The sequence below is a fragment of the Leptodactylus fuscus genome, chromosome 2, assembly GCF_031893055.1.
Source record: "Leptodactylus fuscus isolate aLepFus1 chromosome 2, aLepFus1.hap2, whole genome shotgun sequence".
NCBI classification, from domain to species: Eukaryota; Metazoa; Chordata; class Amphibia; order Anura; family Leptodactylidae; genus Leptodactylus; species Leptodactylus fuscus.
The window spans coordinates 238,098,131-238,119,968 of record NC_134266.1 but is presented as its reverse complement, the minus strand read 5'-3'; the positions used below and the strand labels follow the sequence as shown (position 1 = coordinate 238,119,968).

Genomic DNA, 21,838 nt, shown 5'->3' with positions numbered 1-21,838 from the left:
TATTTGTATATGTTGAACCTCTTTTATAGGAGGGTCCATCAGTCTCTATCTATCTATCTATCTATCTATCTATCTATCTATCTATCTATCTATCTTCCTTCTATGTACAATGCTAATATAATTTCATATGATTTTTATGATACAAATAAAAGATATATTTTAATTATGTAAATCATAAGTGTATATACGTGTAATTTATCGTGGAAAAAATACAGGTCTCTTAAGCAAAACCCATCAGAATTGGGTCAGATATAAGCTGTGACATGGAATATACCATGTGCTATGTCACGGGTCCCCAAACGTCAACTCAAAAATAGAGGAGAGATGTCATGATTCATGAATGACTACTATACCCGTCTATATTGGCAAAACTTGTTGGAGGGATAGGTCCTATGAGGAGCCAGACTGTTGGAGGACATGAGCTACACATGGATCCCGAATCACTGACTGGAGAGCATTGTGCTATGTGAAGAGAGGAGCAAGTAAAGTCTGTTGGAGAAAGTCATCTCCATTGGAAATAGGTAGAAAACATGAAGGTAACTGGGGAGGCCCAGCAGCAGTCACCTGTACCGGTGTCAGAATGTCATTGCAGGAAGCAGACACCAGTGGGCAGCATTGCAGGAGGGGCAGTGAGGTATCAGGGAATCCAACAAGGCATCATGAAGATCTGAAAGCTTGCTGTGTATGTGGGAGGTATATGTTGGGGGAAGTATACTTACAAGAGAGGTCACTGTGTAGGCATATGGTCACGGGCACCGAGCCACTTTAACTATAGGGCCAATGGTGGACTTGCACCAGGTCATTTGATAGTGGGCCTTTTTGGGGACAGTCCTGCATTTAGAGTGCCGTTCTTGGCCTTCCTTATGTTTCACAGCTCCAACTCATCTGCGACCTCCGGGCGCAGATGAGTGGAGTACAATGGTAATGCAGGGAGCAGCAACCTGGAGGGAGACAATATCATATAATCAATTGAAAATCTTGGAAGAGATAAAGCTAGTCCGCACTGTTCTAGGGCTCCATAAAATTTAACTTTCAATTTTCCATGTTAAAATATAGACATCAAATACAAAAACTACAAAAAAGTGAGAAGTCAGAAAAAAATGCACATAATGATTAAAATAAACGCCGACGTTTCGACGTTGTCTACCTCTTAGTCACGACATGATCCGTACAGTGTGTGGAGGTTGTACTGAAAATGATTAGAAACGGCGATGCCTGACCATGGGCTGTGTCCAGTATTAGAACTCATCTTCATAGACCTATTCAGCCCTGACACACTTTCTCCCGCAGGATGCAGATTCATCTGTTTTTTTTTCCACTTGGCCATCAAAGGCAGAAAAATGGAACAGAATGGACGCATAACAGTCATTTTAAAACTAACCTGTACGTCCATTTTTAACGATTGTTAGATCCGTCAAAAACATCACTGCCGTGTGTATAGGGCCTAAGACTACGTGAACTTGTGTGTAGGGCCGTGAAAAGGCGGCATGGCTGTTATCTGTGTGCTGTCTGTCCCATCCACAGACCCCACGCATTTCAGTAATGAGCCTGGGCTGCAAACCAGACAGGACCTGTCCTGAGTTTTTACCTCAGGGCTCACCAACCCCATACATGGACCTGTGATAATACATGGTCATGTGTATGAGGGCATAAGAAAATAATGGGTCAGTGTGCTAGCCGTCAAAAACAGAGATAAGCACACTGGCAAAACACGGGTGTGTGCATGAAACCTAAGTCCGGGTTCACGTGAATGTATAAAAAAAAGTTGTCAGAGTTACATTGAGAATAAACAGACAATTTTTAATAAGTAGGTACAGTCTGTACGCCCACAAAGGAGGGTGACCTGGAGGTGGTCTTCAAGCGCACACTTGGATTTTTTTCCACACAGACAATGTACATGTGCTTTTGCACTACGTCTGGGCCGCACATACATACTTCTCAACTCTCCCAAGAGACTTCCAGATGCTCAGAAAAGTCAACAAAGTAGGGGACACTAAGGAGTATCATACTGTGTAGGGGACACTAAAGAGTATCATACTGTGTAGGGGACACTAAAGAGTATCATACTGTGTAGGGGACACTAAGGAGTATCATACTGTGTAGGGGACACTAAAGAGTATCATACTGTGTAGGGGACACTAAGGAGTATCATACTGTGTAGGGGACACTAAAGAGTATCATACTGTGTAGGGGACACTAAGGAGTATCATACTGTGTAGGGGACACTAAAGAGTATCATACTGTGTAGGGGACACTAAAGAGTATCATACTGTGTAGGGGACACTAAGGAGTATCATACTGTGTAGGGGACACTAAGAGGCATCATACTGTGTAGGGGACACTAAGGAGTATCATACTGTGTAGGGGACACTAAGGAGTATCATACTGTGTAGGGGACACTAAGAGGCATCATACTGTGTAGTAGACACTAAGGGGCATCATACTGTGTAGGGGACACTAAGGATTATCATACTGTGTAGGGGACACTAAAGAGTATCATACTGTGTAGGGGACACTAAGGGGCATCATACTGTGTAGGGGACACTAAGGATTATCATACTGTGTAGGGGACACTAAGGATTATCATACTGTGTAGGGGACACTAAAGAGTATCATACTGTGTAGGGGACACTAAGGAGTATCATACTGTGTAGGGGACACTAAAGAGTATCATACTGTGTAGGGGACACTAAGGAGTATCATACTGTGTAGGGAACACTAAGGAGTATCATACTGTGTAGGGGACACTAAGGAGTATCATACTGTGTAGGGATCACTAAGGAGTATCATACTGTGTAGGGGACACTAAGGAGTATCATACTGTGTAGGGGACACTAAGAGGCATCATACTGTGTAGGGGACACTAAGGAGTATCATACTGTGTAGGGGACACTAAGGAGTATCATACTGTGTAGGGGACACTAAAGGGCATTATACTGAATGGGGTACACTAAGGGCTAGTTCACACGGGGATCCCGCGTGTGCACATTCCGTCGCGGCTGCCGTAACAGGATGCCAGTGCAGTGCACGGCATCGCGTCGCGGGTTTCCACTCCGGATTAGGCCTAAATGAATGGGCCTTGTCCGGAGGGTGCTGTCGCGAGGTGGTCGCCTGAATCAGCAACGGAATTTGTCTGTAGAAAGGGCAGCTCGTTTCTTTTTTCCGCTAGCGGCAACAAACTGCGAGCGGAAAAAAGAACAATAGTGGTCTCCATAGACCTCTATTGTAAGGGGGCGGATTTTAAGGAGGATTCCACGCCAAAATCCGCCGCCTCTTGCACCGTGTTACCTAGCCCTAAAGGTAAGTTCACACAGAATTTTTTTGCAGGTGGCATCTACCTCATAAAATGCCTCCCAACTCTCCTACTCATTTCAATGGCAGAATCTGCCTGACGATAGGTCTTTTTTAAAATCTGCCTGGCAACTATTGAAGTGAATTGAGAGGTGTTTTTGGAGCAGATTTTGAGAAGGATTCAGTCTTAAAAATCGCCTGCAAAACACTCAACTTACCCTAAGGGGCATTATACTATGTTGTGGAGACTAAGGGGCATTATAATGTGTGCGGAGGGGACACTAAAGGGCATTATACTGTGCTTTACACAATGAAGGGCGATACTAATGGGTGGGGGGCACAAAGGGACTAGGTGGGTCCATGAATAAAATTTGGAGGTTGTGTGCAGCTGCAGTCCTGTGTAAAGTATGGGTGCTTGCAACCTCGTGACCCCGATACTTTCCTCAACAAAATAGCAAAGTATATTGTATTATTTTATTTGGATTTTCAGACCTGTAAATAGGGTATGTTACTAGATACACAGGGAATATGGCCTGAGAAAAATGCCAGTGAGGGATCCCAGGCTTGTCATTACACTACAGCTATTGAGGCTGGTCTATGACAGTCTCAATAGCTATGTAGCGAATCACGCCTAGACTGAACAGCTATCGGTGCCGGTACCGAAACTCTTCACTGTCAGAAGAGCGTTTCTGACAGTCAGTCAGGAACGCCCTTCCTCACAGCAGTGTCTATAGCGCTGTACTGTGTGTTGCCACCCCGTTGTCACAGTACAGCGCAATAGGCGCTACTGTGAGGAAGAGTGCTCCTGACTGACTGTCTATGGCACCGATAGCTCTTCACTGGGGGCACAGAACGGGTAAGCAGTGTATAAAACCGCATGTGCCCCAAATGGTGAAAGGTCCTCTTTAAGCCCTAATATGGCTCTGGGAATGGAAAAATAACTATGTTATGGGGTTTGGAAGGAGGAGGGTCCAAAACGAAAATCAAAAAATGTCACCGGCGGCTTAAGATCAATAAACAAAAAAGTTTCTACATCCAATATTCACCAGGTACTGACATTTTAGTGCTAAACTATAACCCACAGCATGTCCGCTGTACAAATAATCTCATATGAGATTTATGTAACACTGGGCAAGAATAAGGGCGGGAAAGTTATGAAGTAATATATACAGTCCACAGGGCAGTCGTGTGGTAGATATATAACATAACTACAGTCCACAGGGCAGTCATGGAGCAGATATATAATATAATATATAACATACGGGTAACTACAGTCAACAGGGCAGTCGCGCGGTAGACAGAACTGCAGTCAACAGGGCAGTCATGGAGCAGATATATAAGTAGAGGGCAGTCATAGAGCAGATATATAAGTAGAGGGCAGTCATGGAGCAGATATATAAGTAGAGGGCAGTCATGGAGCAGATATATAAGTAGAGGGCAGTCATGGAGCAGATATATAAGTAGAGGGCAGTCATGGAGCAGATATGTAATACAGCACGCAGGGCAGGCATGTAGTAGATATATAACTATACAGTCCACAGGGCAGGTTTATGACGAGGTCCCCGCAGTGCACGTTACACAACATGGGCGGCCTCTGGTTACATATCCCGCTGACGCTCCTGAGGCCGCCCTGACAGGCGTGTCTGCTGTAATGGAGAGTGTGAGGAGCGGCGGGCACAGCTCACAGCACTACAGCAGACATGTCTCTCTATAGAAACACCGTGTGGTTCCTGAAGGGGCTGCGGGAATACACGAAGTAAGTGCGACACCCGGGGCTGTGTACTATATAGCTCATATACCATAGTTATGCTTTGTGGGCTGCGTTTGTATGTATTATACATAGGGCAGGGCTGCACAGCTATAGCCTACACAGGGCTGTTCTCCAGCTGTATAATATATACATTATATTGTGATATTTAGGCTTTGTAGTCTGCAAGTGTATTTCTTAGACATAGTACAGGGCTGCATTGTGTGGCTAGCCTTACATTTCCCAGAATCCTTTGAGGTTTGATAATACTTAGTACAATGGCCGCCCTATAGGTGTATGCTGTAGAAAACATAACCAGGTACATCCTACACTTGTTTATTGTGACCCTCAACATATTGGGACATTCGCCGCCTGCGTTTTCCCATCTTACTGTATGTGCTAAGTGAGCCATACAGCCATGTTCACATTGGCATTGGAGGCTGCATCACAAATTCAATCCCATGAAAATGGTGGAAATCTTATTAGGACTTCATGTACTCCAGCGTCAGAAGGGTCTGATGGCCGCTGGTGTGATCTGTCATGGCAGATGTGACCATAAGCCATGACACATCCACTGATCACTCTGGAGTCTTCTTGAAAGGGGTCGTCCGTCTTCCCTAAATACTCGACTTCTATTGAAGATGGTGTCTTTGCGTATTCACTGCAGAGGAGATGTAGCTTGACATGGCGGCCAGAGAGGAGGACCCTGTCACTGATGTCTGTACGCTCTAATAGGAAGTGTTGTCCTCTCCTACGGTGGCATCTTATCTGACATCGGGCATGGAGAGATTTATTTGTATCGATTTTTCTTACTTGTATAGCACCAACATATTCCACAGCGCTGCAAACATTGTCAGTCACTGCCTCATATAGGGCCCACAATCTATTATCAGTATGTCTGGAGTGTGGGAGGAAACCGAAATACCCGGAGGAAACCCACGCAAACATGGAGAGAGAATACAAACTCCTCCTTGGTCTTCGGTCAGATTCCAGCGCTGCAAAGCAATAGTGCAAACCTCAGAGCTGCACGCAAGGTGCTTATTTCTTTAGAAGAGCACTTACTTTTCTTGGTGCCAACAGTTTTTAAAATAAAATAGGCAATCCTAGTGATAGGTCCTCTTTAGGGCCCCCCGTTGCAGAAACGCAGCTGAAGAAAACTCTTTGAGGCTAAGGCCCCAAGGAATGATACGCACTACTGCGGGAAAAACTGGCGGCGGGAATGCATCGCATTTCTTCCCGAAACACTTTGAACAGAAAGTTTACAGAGTTTTCCTCCGCTGACTTTCTGTTACCATTATATCCATAGATATAATTGACATGCTGCGATTTCCAAAAACGCGCCGATTTTGGAAATTGCAGCGTGTCCACGATGCGGTTTTAAACACAATGTGGGCATGGGATTCGCATGAATCCCATCCGCTTTGCAGTTACTTTATAACGCCACGATTTTATCCGTGGCGTTTCTGGGTCGTTGGGCGCCCGCTTACAATATCAGTAAAGTGACTGAGATTCTACTAATCCCTTCCAGACATTGCGGGGAAAAAAACACTGCATGAAAATCTGCGTTTTCAAAAAATATGGAAACAAATGATTTCCCTATAGATTTAACCCCTTTATGCCTAGAGTTCCATTATTGGAACTGAAAAATATATAACCTCCGGCATAAATGAGTTAATAGGAGAAGAAAAAAAACGTAGAGAAAAACTCAATAAAAAAAAATGCTACGGAATAAATGCAATGCGTTTCAATTCCGTTCTTTAGCTATGGGGCCTTGGCCTAAAAGGGTTGTCCAGGGTTTTTTGGGTTTTTTTCTGCATACTTGGTGAAAGTGACCATGAAAAACGTTCATATTTCATGCCCATTTTTAAGGATCCCCCTTACATTTCAGTGTATGGAGGGAACCATGAAAACAGATGAAAATAAAGCATGACCTATATTTTGACAGTCTGTTACAACAGACCATCAAAATATGGGTCCATTCACTTCAGTGAATATTAATGCACATGGGCAATTGCAACGTTCATGTGAATATAGGGTTAGGATAAGCCATAAATATCTCATCATTGACTTCATTTGGAGACGATTTGCGGTATCTGCACCCGGCCATTATAGAAAGACCACAGCCAGGTGCCTTGTGCTCTGTGCTTTGTATAGTACAGACATTAGAAGTGGCCCCATACAGTTTGTCCCTGTGAGAGGCTATTCTCCGCTATAAGTCCGAGCAGAGAGTTTCCCTTGCACTAGTGCACTCCGCGCAAGTGCTTGTACTCCAGTCACATCAGTGTAATGTGGTTGGATGTAGTTCTAATGCATCAGAAAAACGTGTGCCGTTTTAATGCGGTTGTCATTTTTAGAATACAATTGATGTGGCTTTAACTGCACCCTATAGCACCGTCAATGCAATGTCAGGGTGCGTTCACACAATATAAAATGGAGCGCAAGCTGGCATGTCTACGCGTGTCAGCATTTTGCGCGCTCAAAAAGATCCCATTGATTTTGTGGCCACAAAATTGCGGGCACAAAATAACGCGGCGTATACGCTCGTAACTCCCATTGAAATCAATGGGATCTTTTTGAGCGCGCAAAATGCTGACACGCGTAGACGTGCCAGCTTGTGCTCCATTTTACATCGTATGAATGCATCCTCATAGGTCTCTGGTGCCAGATCCTAACCAGAAAATATTACTAGAAAGCCTGTTTACTGAGCTCTGCTGCTTGCTTGTATAACACACTCAGGCGGGCGTGGCCTTGTCAGTGATATAATCTAGTTACATAGTACAGTCATTGTTTGTCTTGAAGTACTTGTGAAGAAATGCCGCTACATAATGATTACCAAGTTAACCCCTATCCATTAGCGAAAGTTACACCTTATCTAACTATATTTTTCACACATTAAAAGCTGAAAATAAATATATTTCTAAAAATCTATATTTGCACGGTGTTATACTGTATACAGTATGTTTTCTTAAGTGTAATATTCCTAATATCTTCTCTTTCACCATCTCCTCCAACTCCAGTTATTAGTATCTGTTAGTAGTCGCGTCTCCACTGATTCCAGTGCAGTTGGAATTTTCTCTCTAGCCCCCACCATTCCTGAGTAATAAGCACAGTTAGTTTTGGTGCCTGATGTGCTATTTAAGCCCTGTAATGTCAGAAGGGTGGTGTCAGGCAGGGGGTGTGATCCAGAGCTCCAATCAGAGGCAGCCAGTGTCAGAGTTCAGAATCACACCCCTTGCTTGCTCCTGCCTGACACCGCCCTCCTGACAGTAGGAAGGTGTATATTAGGCACCAAAACTAACAGCATTGATTGCTCAGGAATCGTGGGGGCTAGAGCAAAAATTCCAATTGTGCCTGAATCGGTGTAATGGCAGTTATTAAATTAAGTTGTTGGAGGTTGTAGAAGGTCTTCTTTAAATGCTAGAAATGCTGTAACCGACCATGTTGCAATAATGAGGATTGTCTTGTGTTTTGTAGAGGGGGATATGAAGCTGCCGCCAAGCACTTTGCTGCAGAAGATTTGCAAGTTGATGTTACTGGAAGGTCTTACATGATCACAGGAGCAAATAGTGGTATTGGCAAGGCTACTGCTCTGGCAATTGCTAAAAGGGGTAAGTTTATGACCCCTAAAGTGTAGTCTGAGGATAAAGCAAAAAACTTACACTTGGTTACCAGTAAGGGAGCTTTCACACCTGCGCTCATTCTCCGGTTTGTGCATTCCGCCGGGTTTCCATCTTCAGCCCAGGCGAAAGTGGACAAGGGACAGAAGCGCGGCGGTCAGTTTTAAAATCTATTCACTCTGTCTGTCCGCCAGGAAACCGTGTTTTTTTTTTAGCCGGACTCAAAGTCCTGCATGTCCGACTTTCCGTCCCATGTCCAGTTTCGCCAGGGCTGAAGACACAAACCTGGCGGAGTACACAAACCGGAGAACAAGCGCAGGTGTGAAAGCCCCCTAAGCTTGTAGTCCTAGTCCTATTAATAGGTTTACACAGTCCACATTTGCAGATAGAGGTGTCCATATTTGTGTTGTGACTCTCTACTCTGTGACTTAGTAAATAGCAGATATTTTGGTTTTTTCCCTCAAATCTCTGATATGATCCTGCAGTATGTACTCACCTACCTGGTCCTGGTGGTGTCACCACCCCCGAGTCATGTGATTGGAGGCAGCGTTCTGTTCCCCAGGTTGTATCTCCTACTATCCCCCAATCTCACAGGTAATTCATTATCTGTTTTATAGGGCTGACCATAGGAGTTGAACGCTGCCGCCAATAACATGACTCTGGGGCTGTGATGTTGCTGGAATTATCAAAAGCATCCCCGGGACCTGGTAAGTGAATAAAGATTCCCCAGACAACCCCTTTAATGAGGACTGTTGGCATAGTTGCTTCATTTTTTTAATTTTCATTCTTTTGAGGAATAGGAAAAAATGGTTGCAAAGGTGGATATATCACATTTTAGGGAATGTGTGAGATGCAGGAGTGAAGGAGAGGTTAGTAGGTTCACCGTCTTGCAGACTGTAATATTCCTGCTCTTCAGGTGATGTTGCTTTATTGTGTGGACATCTCCCATTGTGATTGTGGTGTGAACTAGGTTCTTTTTTTTCTTATGAGTGTTTTTGTTTTTCTAGGTGGCACCATTCACCTAGTGTGCAGAAATAAAGACAGAGCAGAAGAAGCACAAAAAGAGATTGTCGCGAATAGTGGGAATCAGGTAAAGGTTATATGTGAAGTGTCATCCTGACTCCATTACTGGCCTCTATGATACTGGGGATAGTTTGGCTGAAGTGAATAGTCAGACATGTTAAGGCCCTGAACACATCATTATGACTTTTTTTTTAATGTTGTCTTATGTGTACCTCTGTCATAAGGCAGTAAAGTATTCCACTGTACAGCCATATAGTTGGATATTTTACTAGTTGAAAAAAAAAATGCTATTCCAACAAAAAGCCTAATGTGTGGAATATTTTTTTTTCTCAATATATCACCATATCGCAGCCAAATGGTGACCAAATGGCATGAGGAAACCCCACGAATTATTTGTCCTTCTGAGAATCCTTTCCAAATGTAAATAGACTTCAGTGGGACAACGCTGCAGTACCTCCACTCGCCACTACAGTTTGTTGGCTTATTTTGTGCCTGAGGTTTATACTAGAATTTGGCGCAGTTCTGGCACAGATTGGGGCAGATTCACTCTTGTGGTTATGCCTTACACTTAGTTTGATAGCAACATTTTCTGAGACTCCCACAAGTAGATGTGGCTTTGTGGGAAAGGGGTGTGGTCTTGCTAGGAAAGGGGGAGGGGCCACAATGGGACAAAAAATTTGGCGCAAACTTCAAGCTCAAAGTAAGCCAACTAACAGATGCTAGTAATGTAGACTAGACACATGGTTGTATTAGATTTATTAACAAGCATGAGCCACTGTTCAGATAGCCTGTCTAAATGTCAGTAAACGTGGGTCATAGTTGCATATTGACCCTCCATTTCAGTCAAGCGATACCCTTTTCCATCAAATTCCCCTTCGCGGGCTGGTTGGAAAAATTATCAGTATTTGCTCCATAAATATGCCAAAATGTGCTAACAAATACAAACACAGTTGTAAATGTGACTCAGAGTTGGAACCTCAAATTTTGCTTTGCTCTTACATTGGGTGCGTGTAGATCTTATGTGAAATCTAGCCGGATATTGTTACAGGATGTGATGGTGCATCTGCTGGACATGTCTAACCCCAAAGAAATCTGGGACTTCGCTGAGAGGTTTAAGACTGAAAACCGGCTGCATGTATTGGTGAGTACTTTTACTTCCTTCCTTCCTTCCTTCTTTTTTTTTTTTTATGTAGATTATGAGCCCCATATAGGGATCGCAATGTACATTTTTTTTTTATCCTATCAGTATGTCTTTGTAGAATGGGAGGAAAATCACACAAACACAGGGAGAACATACAAACTCCTTGCAGATGTTGTTCCTGGTGGTATTTGAATCCAGGACTCCTGCGCTGCAAGGCTGCAGTGCTAACCACTGAGCCACCGTGTTGCCCCTATTTCCTTCTTTTTTCACCTGTGTCCTTTTTTTTAAACCTACAACTAGAAAGTTAATGCAGGACAAGTCAATGGCTCCTAGGCCGGGTCCTCACGTAGCATAAACAATGCAATTTTACTATAGCGTTTTACAGTTCCTGCAAAGTGGATGGGCTTCTGAATAATCCCATCCACACAATGCAGAAAATAATCTGCACTGGAAATGCAGCAATGCGGAAAATACTTGTGTTTATATATGTCAATCCTACCTATGGAGCCGCTGGCTGGTATTATTCCCTATAGGTATAACGGAAGCGGAAAATCCACATAGCAAAACTCTGCAGACTTTCTGTGAAAAGGATTCCGATGCATTTCCACCACCATTTTTCCCTAGTGCTTTTTGCTGTGGCCCATTACATGGGGCCTTAAATAAATTTGCGTGCGAGGAGCAAATGTTGTATTTTTCTGTATTTGTAGGTAAACAATGCTGGGTGCATGGTGAACAGTCGGGAGCTGACAGAAGATGGAATAGAGAAGAACTTTGCCACCAATGTCTTGGGTAAAAGGATACATTGTTTTTTATTCTTTTATGTCTTCTTTAGGCTAAGGGTATGTTTACACAGGTGAATTTGAGGCAGATGCTTCCTGAAACCAGCTCCCATTCATTTCAATTGGAGGCAGATGCTGATTTTTTTTCGTCCAGCTGAATTCTTCACGTGGATTCCTGGCTGGTGTGGAATTTGCAAATTTCGCCGTGGAATTTGGTTAAACAAAATTTGAAGCTGTCTTTTTTCAGCTGAGAAAAATTCCTGAAAAAATTCCCTTAGGCCCCATGTAGCAAAATAAAATGCTGTTAAAATAACACAGTGGAAAAAACGCAGGAAAAATGCTTGCATTTGTCACTGCTTTTCCTCTGCATTTTGCGTTTATGTTTCTTTGCCCACATCAGGCTGGATTCACACCAGCATTCGATCTATGTTCGGGGTATCCGTTGCTGAATCTGCTTGAAAAATGTAGACTTTTCTCTCTTCGAGGGCAATCACTATATAAAGAAGACCTTTCATGTCCTTGGGCACATGTGGGTTTATATACCGCTAGAAAGCTGACAGTGCGCTGAATTTGGTGCTCTGTCAGCTTTCCTGTTATGTGTCCAGGGGCTGGAGATATCTGTGCCATTACCTATATCTGCCCACTGTCAGAAGGGTTCCTGACAGTCTTGTTGGGCTTTGAGGAACGCCCCTCCTGACTGTACTCGGCCATAGCCCTGTACTGTCAGAGGGGGCATTCCTTACTGCTCAGTGATGAGACTGAGCTGTGAAGAACGCCCCACAGTACTAGTCTACGGGCGAGTACAGTAAGTGGGGGGGAGGGTTACTCACAGATTAGTGAGACAGTATAGAGCTATGGACGAGTGCTGTCAAGAGGACGTTCCTCACAGTTCAGCTAGACCAGGGGTAGGGAACCTTTGGCTCTCCAGCTGCTGTGAAACTACAACTCCCAGCATGCTCCATTCACTTCCATGGGAGTTCCCAGAACAGCAGAGCCAGTATGCATGCTGGGAGTTGTAGTTTTGCAACAGCTGGAGAGCCGTACGTTCCCTACCCCTGAGCTAGACTGTCAGAAACGCACTTCTGACAGTGGGCAGACATCAGTGCCGATATCTCCACCCCCGGGGGAACATAGCAGGAAAGCCGATAGTGCGCACTGTCAGCTTTCTGGCGGTATATTAAACCACATGTGCCCTTGGACGTGAAAGGTCCTCTTTAATCGGATAAGGTATCCATTCTTTGGAACCCCAAGTGGACCCGAAGACCAGAAAACCGAAAGCTAGTGTGAACCTAGCGTCAGCCTATAAGGAAAACGCAGCGTTTTCTCAGGTAAAATGGACATGCTGCATTTTTTTTGAAACTGCTACGTTTTCTACAGTCTTTTTTCTGCAATGTGGAGATGAGATTAAATAAAATCTCATTCGCTTTGCAGGGACTATAATGGCAGCATTTTTTCTGCTGTTTCTACAATGTCTGGCCTTAGCCTTACACGTAACATCTCCAGTGATTATTTTCATCATCTTCATCCATCATCATTGCAACCCTGGGTAGGAAATACTCCCATCACCCTGGGTCAGTTCAGGTCAGTTCATCCTGACTCCGGTATCTCCAGGGCTCCATTATATACATGCACTTTGCTAGAAGTAATATCTTCATGTGTAGAGACATTCATTTACGAGTCAGGAAAGATAAAGCTCTCTGTAGCAGTCGATGTCCATTACTGGAGCGCTGTGGTTTAGTCCATTACCGGCAGTCTGCCACACAGCGACATTTTGAGCAATCCAATGAACAACAAGACACAGAGTTAATCTGCTAACAAACCCGACCTCTCTCCCAGGGGCTCCTTGTTTGCTAAATCACTTCATTTTGGTGATTATGTTAAAATCCAGTTACTTGTTGTGGCTACGTATTTTATTGTAGGATTTTTCCCCAAAGAACAAATTTGCTGGTTAATAATTTCAGCATGTATAAAATCTAGTGTACAATAGTCTAGATTCAACAGGTCAGCAATAATTCTTCTGATCGAAGGAATGGAGGGGATTATTATTTTATCCTTATGTCATCCTTAACAAATTTGCATTATGATAAAGTTATTGGAAAAGAATATTAAAATTTTCTTTGCAGGAATAGTAGTCTATAGACAATGTGACCGAATTGGCCGCTGTTGCTTTCTATACTATTTCCATTGATTTTTATGGATCTTTTATTTCTATTCTCCACAGGTACTTATATTCTGACCAAAGCTCTGCTTCCTGCCCTGGAAAAGGAAGATGATGCCCGAGTAGTAAGTAGGAAGAACAATAAATTCCCTGTTTTGATTGCATTAAAGAGGATTAAAGCTGGCCATACACATTCAATTTTTGTTGCCATAAATGGGCAATTTCATTCCGATGAATGGCTGTGATCACCTATTTAGATGATGCAAACACTGGTTTGCAGCTGATCAATGCCTGACTTTAATAGATCATGATGGATACTTTCAACCAGCTTTCAGCTGAAAATACCATTGCTTGGCATAATTGACCGATTTCCAGCCATCTTGCTGTTTGTTAAGACATAAAGGTTTGGCCGATCACCATGATGTATGCAAGAATAGTTTCAGTTGGTACAGTAGCTATTAGTAGGCTGTATGCTGTGAAAGCACACTGACCCCATAGACTAAAAAATTGACTAAATGGGGTCTGTGTGCTTTCCGTTTGGTCTCTGCACGGAACATGCGGATAGAAAAGTACTTCACGATCTGCTTTCCTGTCCGCATAACTTGTGCTGACGCCGTGCGGAAAGCACACTGACCCCATTATAGTCTATGGGGTCTGTGTGCTTTCACTGCAGACTGCTTGCCAATTTGTATGGTAGTCTGTTCAGGAGGTTCCCCATGCTGACTCCCTGAACAGATTATCGAAAGCAGATATGAATCAGGCCTTACTCTGTTTTATATTTTAAGGTGATTTGTACAAACATTTTACCATTCTCTTATTTCACATATTTGTTTGGCAGCTGAAACTCAGCTCTTATTGATTTAGTTAGAATTGGGTTACTGATATTTTATTATAGAAAGATTGTGGGGATCTCAAGCACGTATGTGTTTCCTAAAACTCCCAGAGCGGTTCCTAGTATATCTCCAATGTGGCGACTGCAGCCACTTAGCTGCCCAGCATGCCTTGTGTTACATGATCATAGCCTTGGCACCGAGGTTTGGGAGCCTGGCGTGTAATGATTGTCTCTGGGTTGTTACAGGTAACAGTCTCCTCAGGCGGTATGCTGGTGCAGAAGCTGGACGTCTCAGACCTACAATTCCAGAAAGGCACTTTTGATGGAACAATGGCCTATGCACAAAACAAGGTCTGTGCTCTTTACTACACAAGTCTTACAAATGATAGTACATAGAAAATCATTTTGTTAACATTTCAGTGCACAAATAAATTATTGGCTTTTTTCCTATATAGAAAACTGGGGAGATTGCCCTATACTGTGTAGTTACAGCTAGAACTGAGAGAGCGCCCAGATATAGTTTATTAGAAATGGCACACAAGGTTGGAGATGTGGTGCACGCCCTGCACACATCTTTCATCTGTTTTGGTCTTGTCCCTCCCTGCTCCCTTACTGGACTCAGGTTCAGGACCTTTTGTGCCGGGTTCTCGGCATTTGCCTCCCTCTATCCCCTAAAACCTATCTCCTTAATCTCCCTCCACTGAAACTGCGCAAGCCGGCCCTGCGACTTTTTCTGTTTCTTCTCACTTCTGCCCGGTGTTTGATTGCTAAATATTGGCGTCAGTCAGCACCCCCATCCCTGGAGGAGTTATACTGCAGGATCAGGAATGCGCGCTCCCTGGAATACCTAACAGCCGTGCTTAACGATGAGGAGGAGCGGTTTCACGCCGTTTGGGACCTGTGGGACTCGTTCTGGGCCACCCAGCCTCTGTAATTCCACCGCCTTCTGGAACTTCTGTTTTTTTCTCCTTCCCTTTCCCCAGCCTTGTCTTGTCTGGTTTGTGTTTGTCTTCCCTGTCTCCCCTTTTCTTTTTGTTTCTACCTAGTTTACCATTTGTAATTTCGTCATTTTCTATTGTACTGTTCTTTGTGATCTCCTCTGGCTTGGTAGACATGTTGTGTTTCTTTATTGTTACAAATTTTCATAAATAAACAATTTAAAAAAAAAAAAAGAAATGGCACACAAGGAAGAGCACATTGTACATAATGGTGGAAATGGTGGGCTGGCCAGGCCTGAAAATAGGCATACAACATGGCTTCTAGTTTTAGGCCATTTTTTCCATTTAGTTTGACAAGGGGCATAGATGAAAACAGAGTCCGGCTTAATCTTTTGAGACTACTGGTCTAAGTTTGCTCTATACTAGACCTGGACCAGTGTTTATTTCAGGGATTAAATAAAAAAACCCAAAACAGTTTTCTTAATTTGGCCTAGTTAAAGGTGTTCTCCAATATTTAGGATAGTCTAAGTCTGTCTAACTATTAGTAAATGTGAGCTAGTGTGCTATAAAGGGCACATAGATCAATAGCAAAGGCATTATTAGCTGTAAATGAAGCTAGAGGTTAAAAAGTGTTTTTCCAGGCTAACATTATTGATGAGCAATCCTAAGAATAGGTCATCCATATTAGATCAGTGGGGGACTGACACTGACATCCCCATGAATAAGCTAATACTTAGAGAGTGGAACAGGAAGCAGACAGCGCTGTTCTCTGTATAGTGGCCAGAGCAGGTTACTGCAGATCAGCTCCCATTCATATCAATGGGTGCCAAGCTGCAGTTACTTAGTTCAGCCACTACACAGAGAACAGCGCTTGTTGCTTCCTGCTGCATTCTCTATGTATCAACTGCTGATCTGTAAAATTGCCAGGTGTCGGACTGCCACCGTTATCATATTGATGACATATATTTTGGTCATCAATAATTTTAGCCTGAAAAACCCCACAGTCTGGCCACTGGGTAAACACAGCAGGAAAAAAATCTGGCGTTTTACAGTTCCTGCAAAGTGTATGGCATACTAGGTACCTGTTCTCATTGTAGAAAATGTACAAACTGAACTAATGCTGAGGCTCCACGTTGCGGAAACGCAGCTTTATTTGTTGCAGATTTTGCTGCGTTTTTTTTTTAGCCAAAGCCTTGAATGGTTACAGAAGGAGTGGGATTTATATAGGACGTTCTTATACTTCTCCCTTCAACTCACTCCACTCCTGGCTTTACCAAGATTGTAACAAAAAAAATGCATTTCTGTGACATGGGGCCTCAGCCTAAATTTTTAAAATTCCTATAAAACTTAAAACAAAAAACTGATTTGCTGCAGCATTTCTAATCCAAAGCTTGTCCTGTCAGCATTAATATAAGTCGTTGGAATGAGGAAATCCAAATGTCAAATTCATTTTAGAATTTTATATGGGTTTATATTATATATTTTTATGTAGAGACAGCAAGTAATCCTGACTGAGCATTGGGCCAAAGAACATCCCAAAGTACATTTTTCTGTCATGCATCCGGGCTGGGCTGACACACCAGGTAGGTATACATCATGCACTTCTTCACATGCAAAATTTTTATAGCAAAGAGAAATCTTATGTTTTATCAGTTTAAGGGTTAACATATTTGAGTCAGGGTGTGTTTTGGTAGCATTTATAGGACCCTTTTGTATACTAACAAGGTAAAATGCTTTCTATGTTGAGATGTTTGCTTGAAGTTAGAAGGCCAAAGCTTGAGACTGCTGTGCCACTAGGGATGACAGGAGGCCTGCTTTGTGATATCTGTTCACATGGAGAACTTGTGTAGATCAAATCACCATCTCCATCATAATCTAAGTCTTAACAGGAGTGAATAGCTGGAAATATGGGGAATGGGGATTTGAATCCATATTTTTGGATACCTACTCAGTAGACAAATATCAATGGTACAGCTCAGGCTTCAGGCCTGTAACTTCAACCAATCATATCTCTACATAGAGGATATAGTGGGCAATCAGGACTGTTAGGCTGGGTTTTTTAACCAGAAAAACAGCTCCCATTGAAATCAATGGGAGACGGTCATTTCTTTTTTTACTGTGAGCGGTTTGTTCTGGCTCCCGGAAAAAGAAGAAACATGCTCATTCTTCAGGCAGATGCTGCGGCTGGACGTCCGCCTGAAGACACTCCCTCCTCCTGACTAGGCTCATTCATTTGGACCTAATCCAGAGCGGAGTGTCGGAACTGGATGGCGGTGCACTGCACTGGTATCCAGTCGCGGCTACCCATTTTTTGGACCGGAATCTGAGGCGGCCACTGCGTCAAATTCCGGTCCAAAATACCCTGTGTGAACCTGGCCTTAGGCTGAGTTCACGTGGATTTTTTTGGTCAGGAATCCGCCTCAAATTCCTCCTCCAAAGAACGCCTCACCATACAGTGAGGCTTTTTTTTTTTTTTTCTGCTAGCATATTTTCCAGAAAAAAGAAGGGACATGTGCATTCTTCAGGCGTTTTCTACCTGAAAAAATCAATGCAAGTCAATGAGAGGTGGAAAAACTGCTAACGTTTTTGACTCAAAAAAGGCCAGGCGGATTTTCTGCTTCCCATTGACTTGCATTGATTTTTTCAGGGAGAAAATGCCTCAAAAACGCCTCATGAATTTTCCTGAGCAGATTTTTCATGACCAAAATCCTGACCAAAAAATTCTGTGTGAGCTCAGCCTTTACTGTCTCTCTTAGGGCTAGTTCACACGGGGGCAATGAGGAAGATTTTGACAGCAGATTTCACCTCAAAATCTGCCTCCATACATTGGTGGTCTATGGAGACTGCTAGCTTTCGTTTTTACCAAAATCTGCTCCAAAAAATGCCTCAAGGTCAAAAAACTGCTTCCTAATTAGGAAGCATTTTTTTCAGGTCCAAAATAAGCCAGGCGATTTTTACGTGTGAACTAGCCCTTAGGAGTCCTGTCAGGATTTTTGCAGCAAATACTTGCAAATACTGCTCCAAATCATATCAATCTGTATTAGCTTCTCATATTCTATTATTCCGCTCTCTGGTAGGGTAGCAAAAGCAAGGCGAGGTTATATGTGGCAGATTTAACTGCAGTAAAACCTCCACAAAATCCAAGGGTTACATGTCGATTTTGATGTTGACTTGCAGTGGATTTCACCTTTTGCAAGTCCGTGGTGAATACGCAATTTACATACCTATGTTACCTTCTATTCCGATCACGTTTCTTACATCCATTTATCAAATACAAAAACTTGATGCCCATCTGATTAGACAGACATAAATGTCATAAAAACAGATCCATTGCTTTCCATTTTTTTTGGATGGATACATAAATGTGGCACACTTTTTTTGTGTCCTTCAAAAGAAACAGTCAGCAATGGATTCAATTGGGGCTTTTTGTTTGTTTGTTTTTTAACATTGATGTTTAACGGATGTCCATCTTTTTGCGTTTGTACTTGCATCTGTTAAATGGATGTAAAATATGCAATCTAAACAGAGCCTTATCTGCATTTGCTTTGCAAATAAAATGTACTTTGGATCTGTCCATTCACCCCCTGATATCCATCCACAATATTGCAGAGTATTGACACTGCACTCTGCTGATGTGGGGAAAATTGACATTTCTCCTACAATGCAGTTTTAAGCAGCGCACGCAAACTGTTGTCTGGATACAGAGGCAACAGGCTGAAATCGTAATGTAGCTCTGGACATTAATAACTTACCCCTCGTTCACATCTGCGTTTGGTAATCCGTTCAGGAAGTCTGCATGGGGACCCCCAAACAGACCACCGAAAGCATTTGCAAGCACTTTGCAGTAAAAGCACACAGAGCCCATAGACTATAATCAGGTCCGTGTACTTGCCGCGAGATCTCCGCACGAGTGATGTGGAGAGGAATGTAGATTGTGAAGTACTTTCTTCTTCGCATGTTCCCTGCAGAGATCTCATGGCAAGCACACGGAGTTTATGGGGTCTGTGTGCTTTCACTGCACACCGTTTACAAATGCGTTCAGTAGTCCATTCGGGGAGACTCATGCAGACATCCTGAACGGATTACCAAACGCAGATGTGAACGAGGGGATAGAACTCTTCAAATACATTAGATTACTTAGGTTCATCAGCTTTATGTAATATTTATTGTATATTAGCCATTTTAAGATGATACTCAAAGGTAAAACCTGAATGCTGTATCTATATTCATGTGGCTAGTGGACCTATACACTGTGCTATTAGTATATTTGTGCAGTGTAAGGTTTTATCAGTAAATCCCCTTATTGATGCTAAGTAACCTCAGGACTTTCTTTGTCATCTCCTATAAAGCGGTGAGGTCTTCAATGCCAGATTTTTATGAGAAAATGAAGAACAGATTACGCACAGAAGAACAGGGCGCAGACACTGTGTTGTGGCTGTCTGTCTCTCCTGCAGTAACAAAGCATGCGAGTGGCCTCTTCTTCCAAGGTACGTCTTTTGTGTAGAACTGGGGGTTTGGTGGGTGCAGAGCCCAATGGAAAAAAGTTCAGAGCCAAAATTTCTTTTTTAATGTATGGTCACTATCAATTACTCCATAGCCTGTAGCTTTTATGTATCGATCTATGTGCAGATGGTTTATTGGGTTGTTTTCTTATTGACCACGCCCACTTTTGTACCCTTCTGTGGGCGTCTCCAATTTTATTACTTTTCTATATAAGCCTGTAAACTTTTGTATGTTGTCAAGCGCTGTCATCTTTCCTTGCACACTTGAAAAAGGAGTATGAACCCCAAAACTCATAGTGTTAAAGATCGTTTTAGATATTGATCCCTGGTGAAGCGCTTCATTTCCACCAGACCCAAGCCGTGCATCTACCTTTGGTCCTCCCTGTGCCTTTAACTTTTAAATCAGTCACCGGGGGCATACGAAAAAAAAAAAATCTTACTCACCTGTCCCCCAATGCTCCGGTGTCGTCCCAGTGTGTTCCGGTCCTCCTGATGAACGGGTCTCTCAGAATTCCACTGAAGCTGCTGAGGCCAATCAATGAATGGCAGGCGATGTTACTACCTGTGACATCATGGGTCTCTTCCTGAGGCTGCTGATTGGCCAATTAGTGGCTTCAGCAGAACTCCAGAAGAGTCCCATTCAGCAGAAGGACCGGACTGGGCCAGATGAACAGTGGAACATTGGAGACAGGCAAGTATGCATTTTTATTTCTTTCACTTCCCCCTGCTGCTTTAAAAGTTAAAGGATTTGTCCAATTTTGCATGGATAATCCCTTTAATGCGCACAAACTAAAAATAAATAAAAAGAGGTGAGCACGCCTTTCAGCACATTTACCATGTGGTTTAGGTCATTATGCACATCACCCATTGTGTTGCAGTTTAGCAGGAAAGGCGCATAGCTCAATGTGCACCAATATTTTTACACAAAGTATGTCAATTGTGTTTCTGCACTATTGTTACTGACTGTAAAGCTTATAACCATCTCAATATCTTTTCTTCTTCTAGATCGGAAACCTGTGTCTACACACCTCCCTCTGGCGAGTACACACTCCTCTGATGGAGATGAAGAGAAACTCCTTCAAACCTTACAGGAGATGTCTCAAAAATTTGCCACCGCTTCCTGTAAATTATAGCCCAGATGCCGGGTACAGCTGTATCTACTATAATTGGATAAATGGCTGTATTTAACCCCATGTGCTAGTCTCTCTAATAGAAGACCACATGTAGTATTAGTAGATAACAGCTATACAGAACACCACTGTACTCGCTAACCATGTACTGACCTTCAGATTTACATAGAGCTAGCGCTTGTCAGCTACTCACTACCTCTGTATAGACAGGCAGATGAACGCTTGCCATGCTGCAGGTAAGAAGATGCTAACTATGCAGCTTTACCTTCTGTAAGTAATATGGCTTCAGGCCGGGTCATATCCCCGCTTCACAAAGGAAAAGACCAGACCACCCTGATCCCTCCAGAGACGATCGGTCCATATTTGTAATAATAAATTATTTTCTAAATGTAAGAGTTTTACTGGACTGGTTTATCTTCTCAGAATGGGATAATGTAGTAATTGAGTTTTGTAATTTTAATATAAAATGTTACATTTCAGTATACTATGCATATAGACCATTTACTAACAGACATTGTAACCTGAACAGGTAGTCAATTGACTGTCTAGACAACGTTTTATACCACCTATTAGTTGGTTTACTTTGTGCCACAATGTTATACTACATTTTGGCACAATCGTAGTATGCATTGATGTGTCTTATACCCTTCTCAGCTAAGCCATGTGAGACCAGAGATCAA

At 42.9% G+C, this 21,838-nt stretch overlaps 1 protein-coding gene across 2 annotated transcripts; it reads left to right on the top strand.

The window, feature by feature from the left end:
• The first annotated feature begins 4,928 nt into the window (after positions 1 to 4,928).
• DHRS12 (dehydrogenase/reductase 12) lies at positions 4,929 to 21,512 on the top strand. 2 transcript variants are annotated; one of them, XM_075262926.1, is made up of 10 exons: positions 4,929 to 5,047; positions 8,513 to 8,646; positions 9,663 to 9,745; positions 10,727 to 10,819; positions 11,527 to 11,608; positions 13,820 to 13,881; positions 14,835 to 14,939; positions 17,019 to 17,109; positions 19,876 to 20,013; positions 21,034 to 21,512. In XM_075262926.1, the coding sequence occupies exons 1-10, from the start codon at positions 4,992 to 4,994 to the stop codon at positions 21,159 to 21,161; spliced, it is 972 nt and encodes a 323-aa protein (XP_075119027.1). In that variant the 5' UTR covers positions 4,929 to 4,991; the 3' UTR covers positions 21,162 to 21,512. The 2 variants fall into 2 exon arrangements, with proteins under 2 accessions (XP_075119027.1, XP_075119030.1); XM_075262929.1 differs by lacking the exon at positions 4,929 to 5,047 and adding an exon at positions 9,273 to 9,362 and having other exon boundaries at positions 8,576 to 8,646.
• Positions 21,513 to 21,838: the final 326 nt, after the last annotated feature.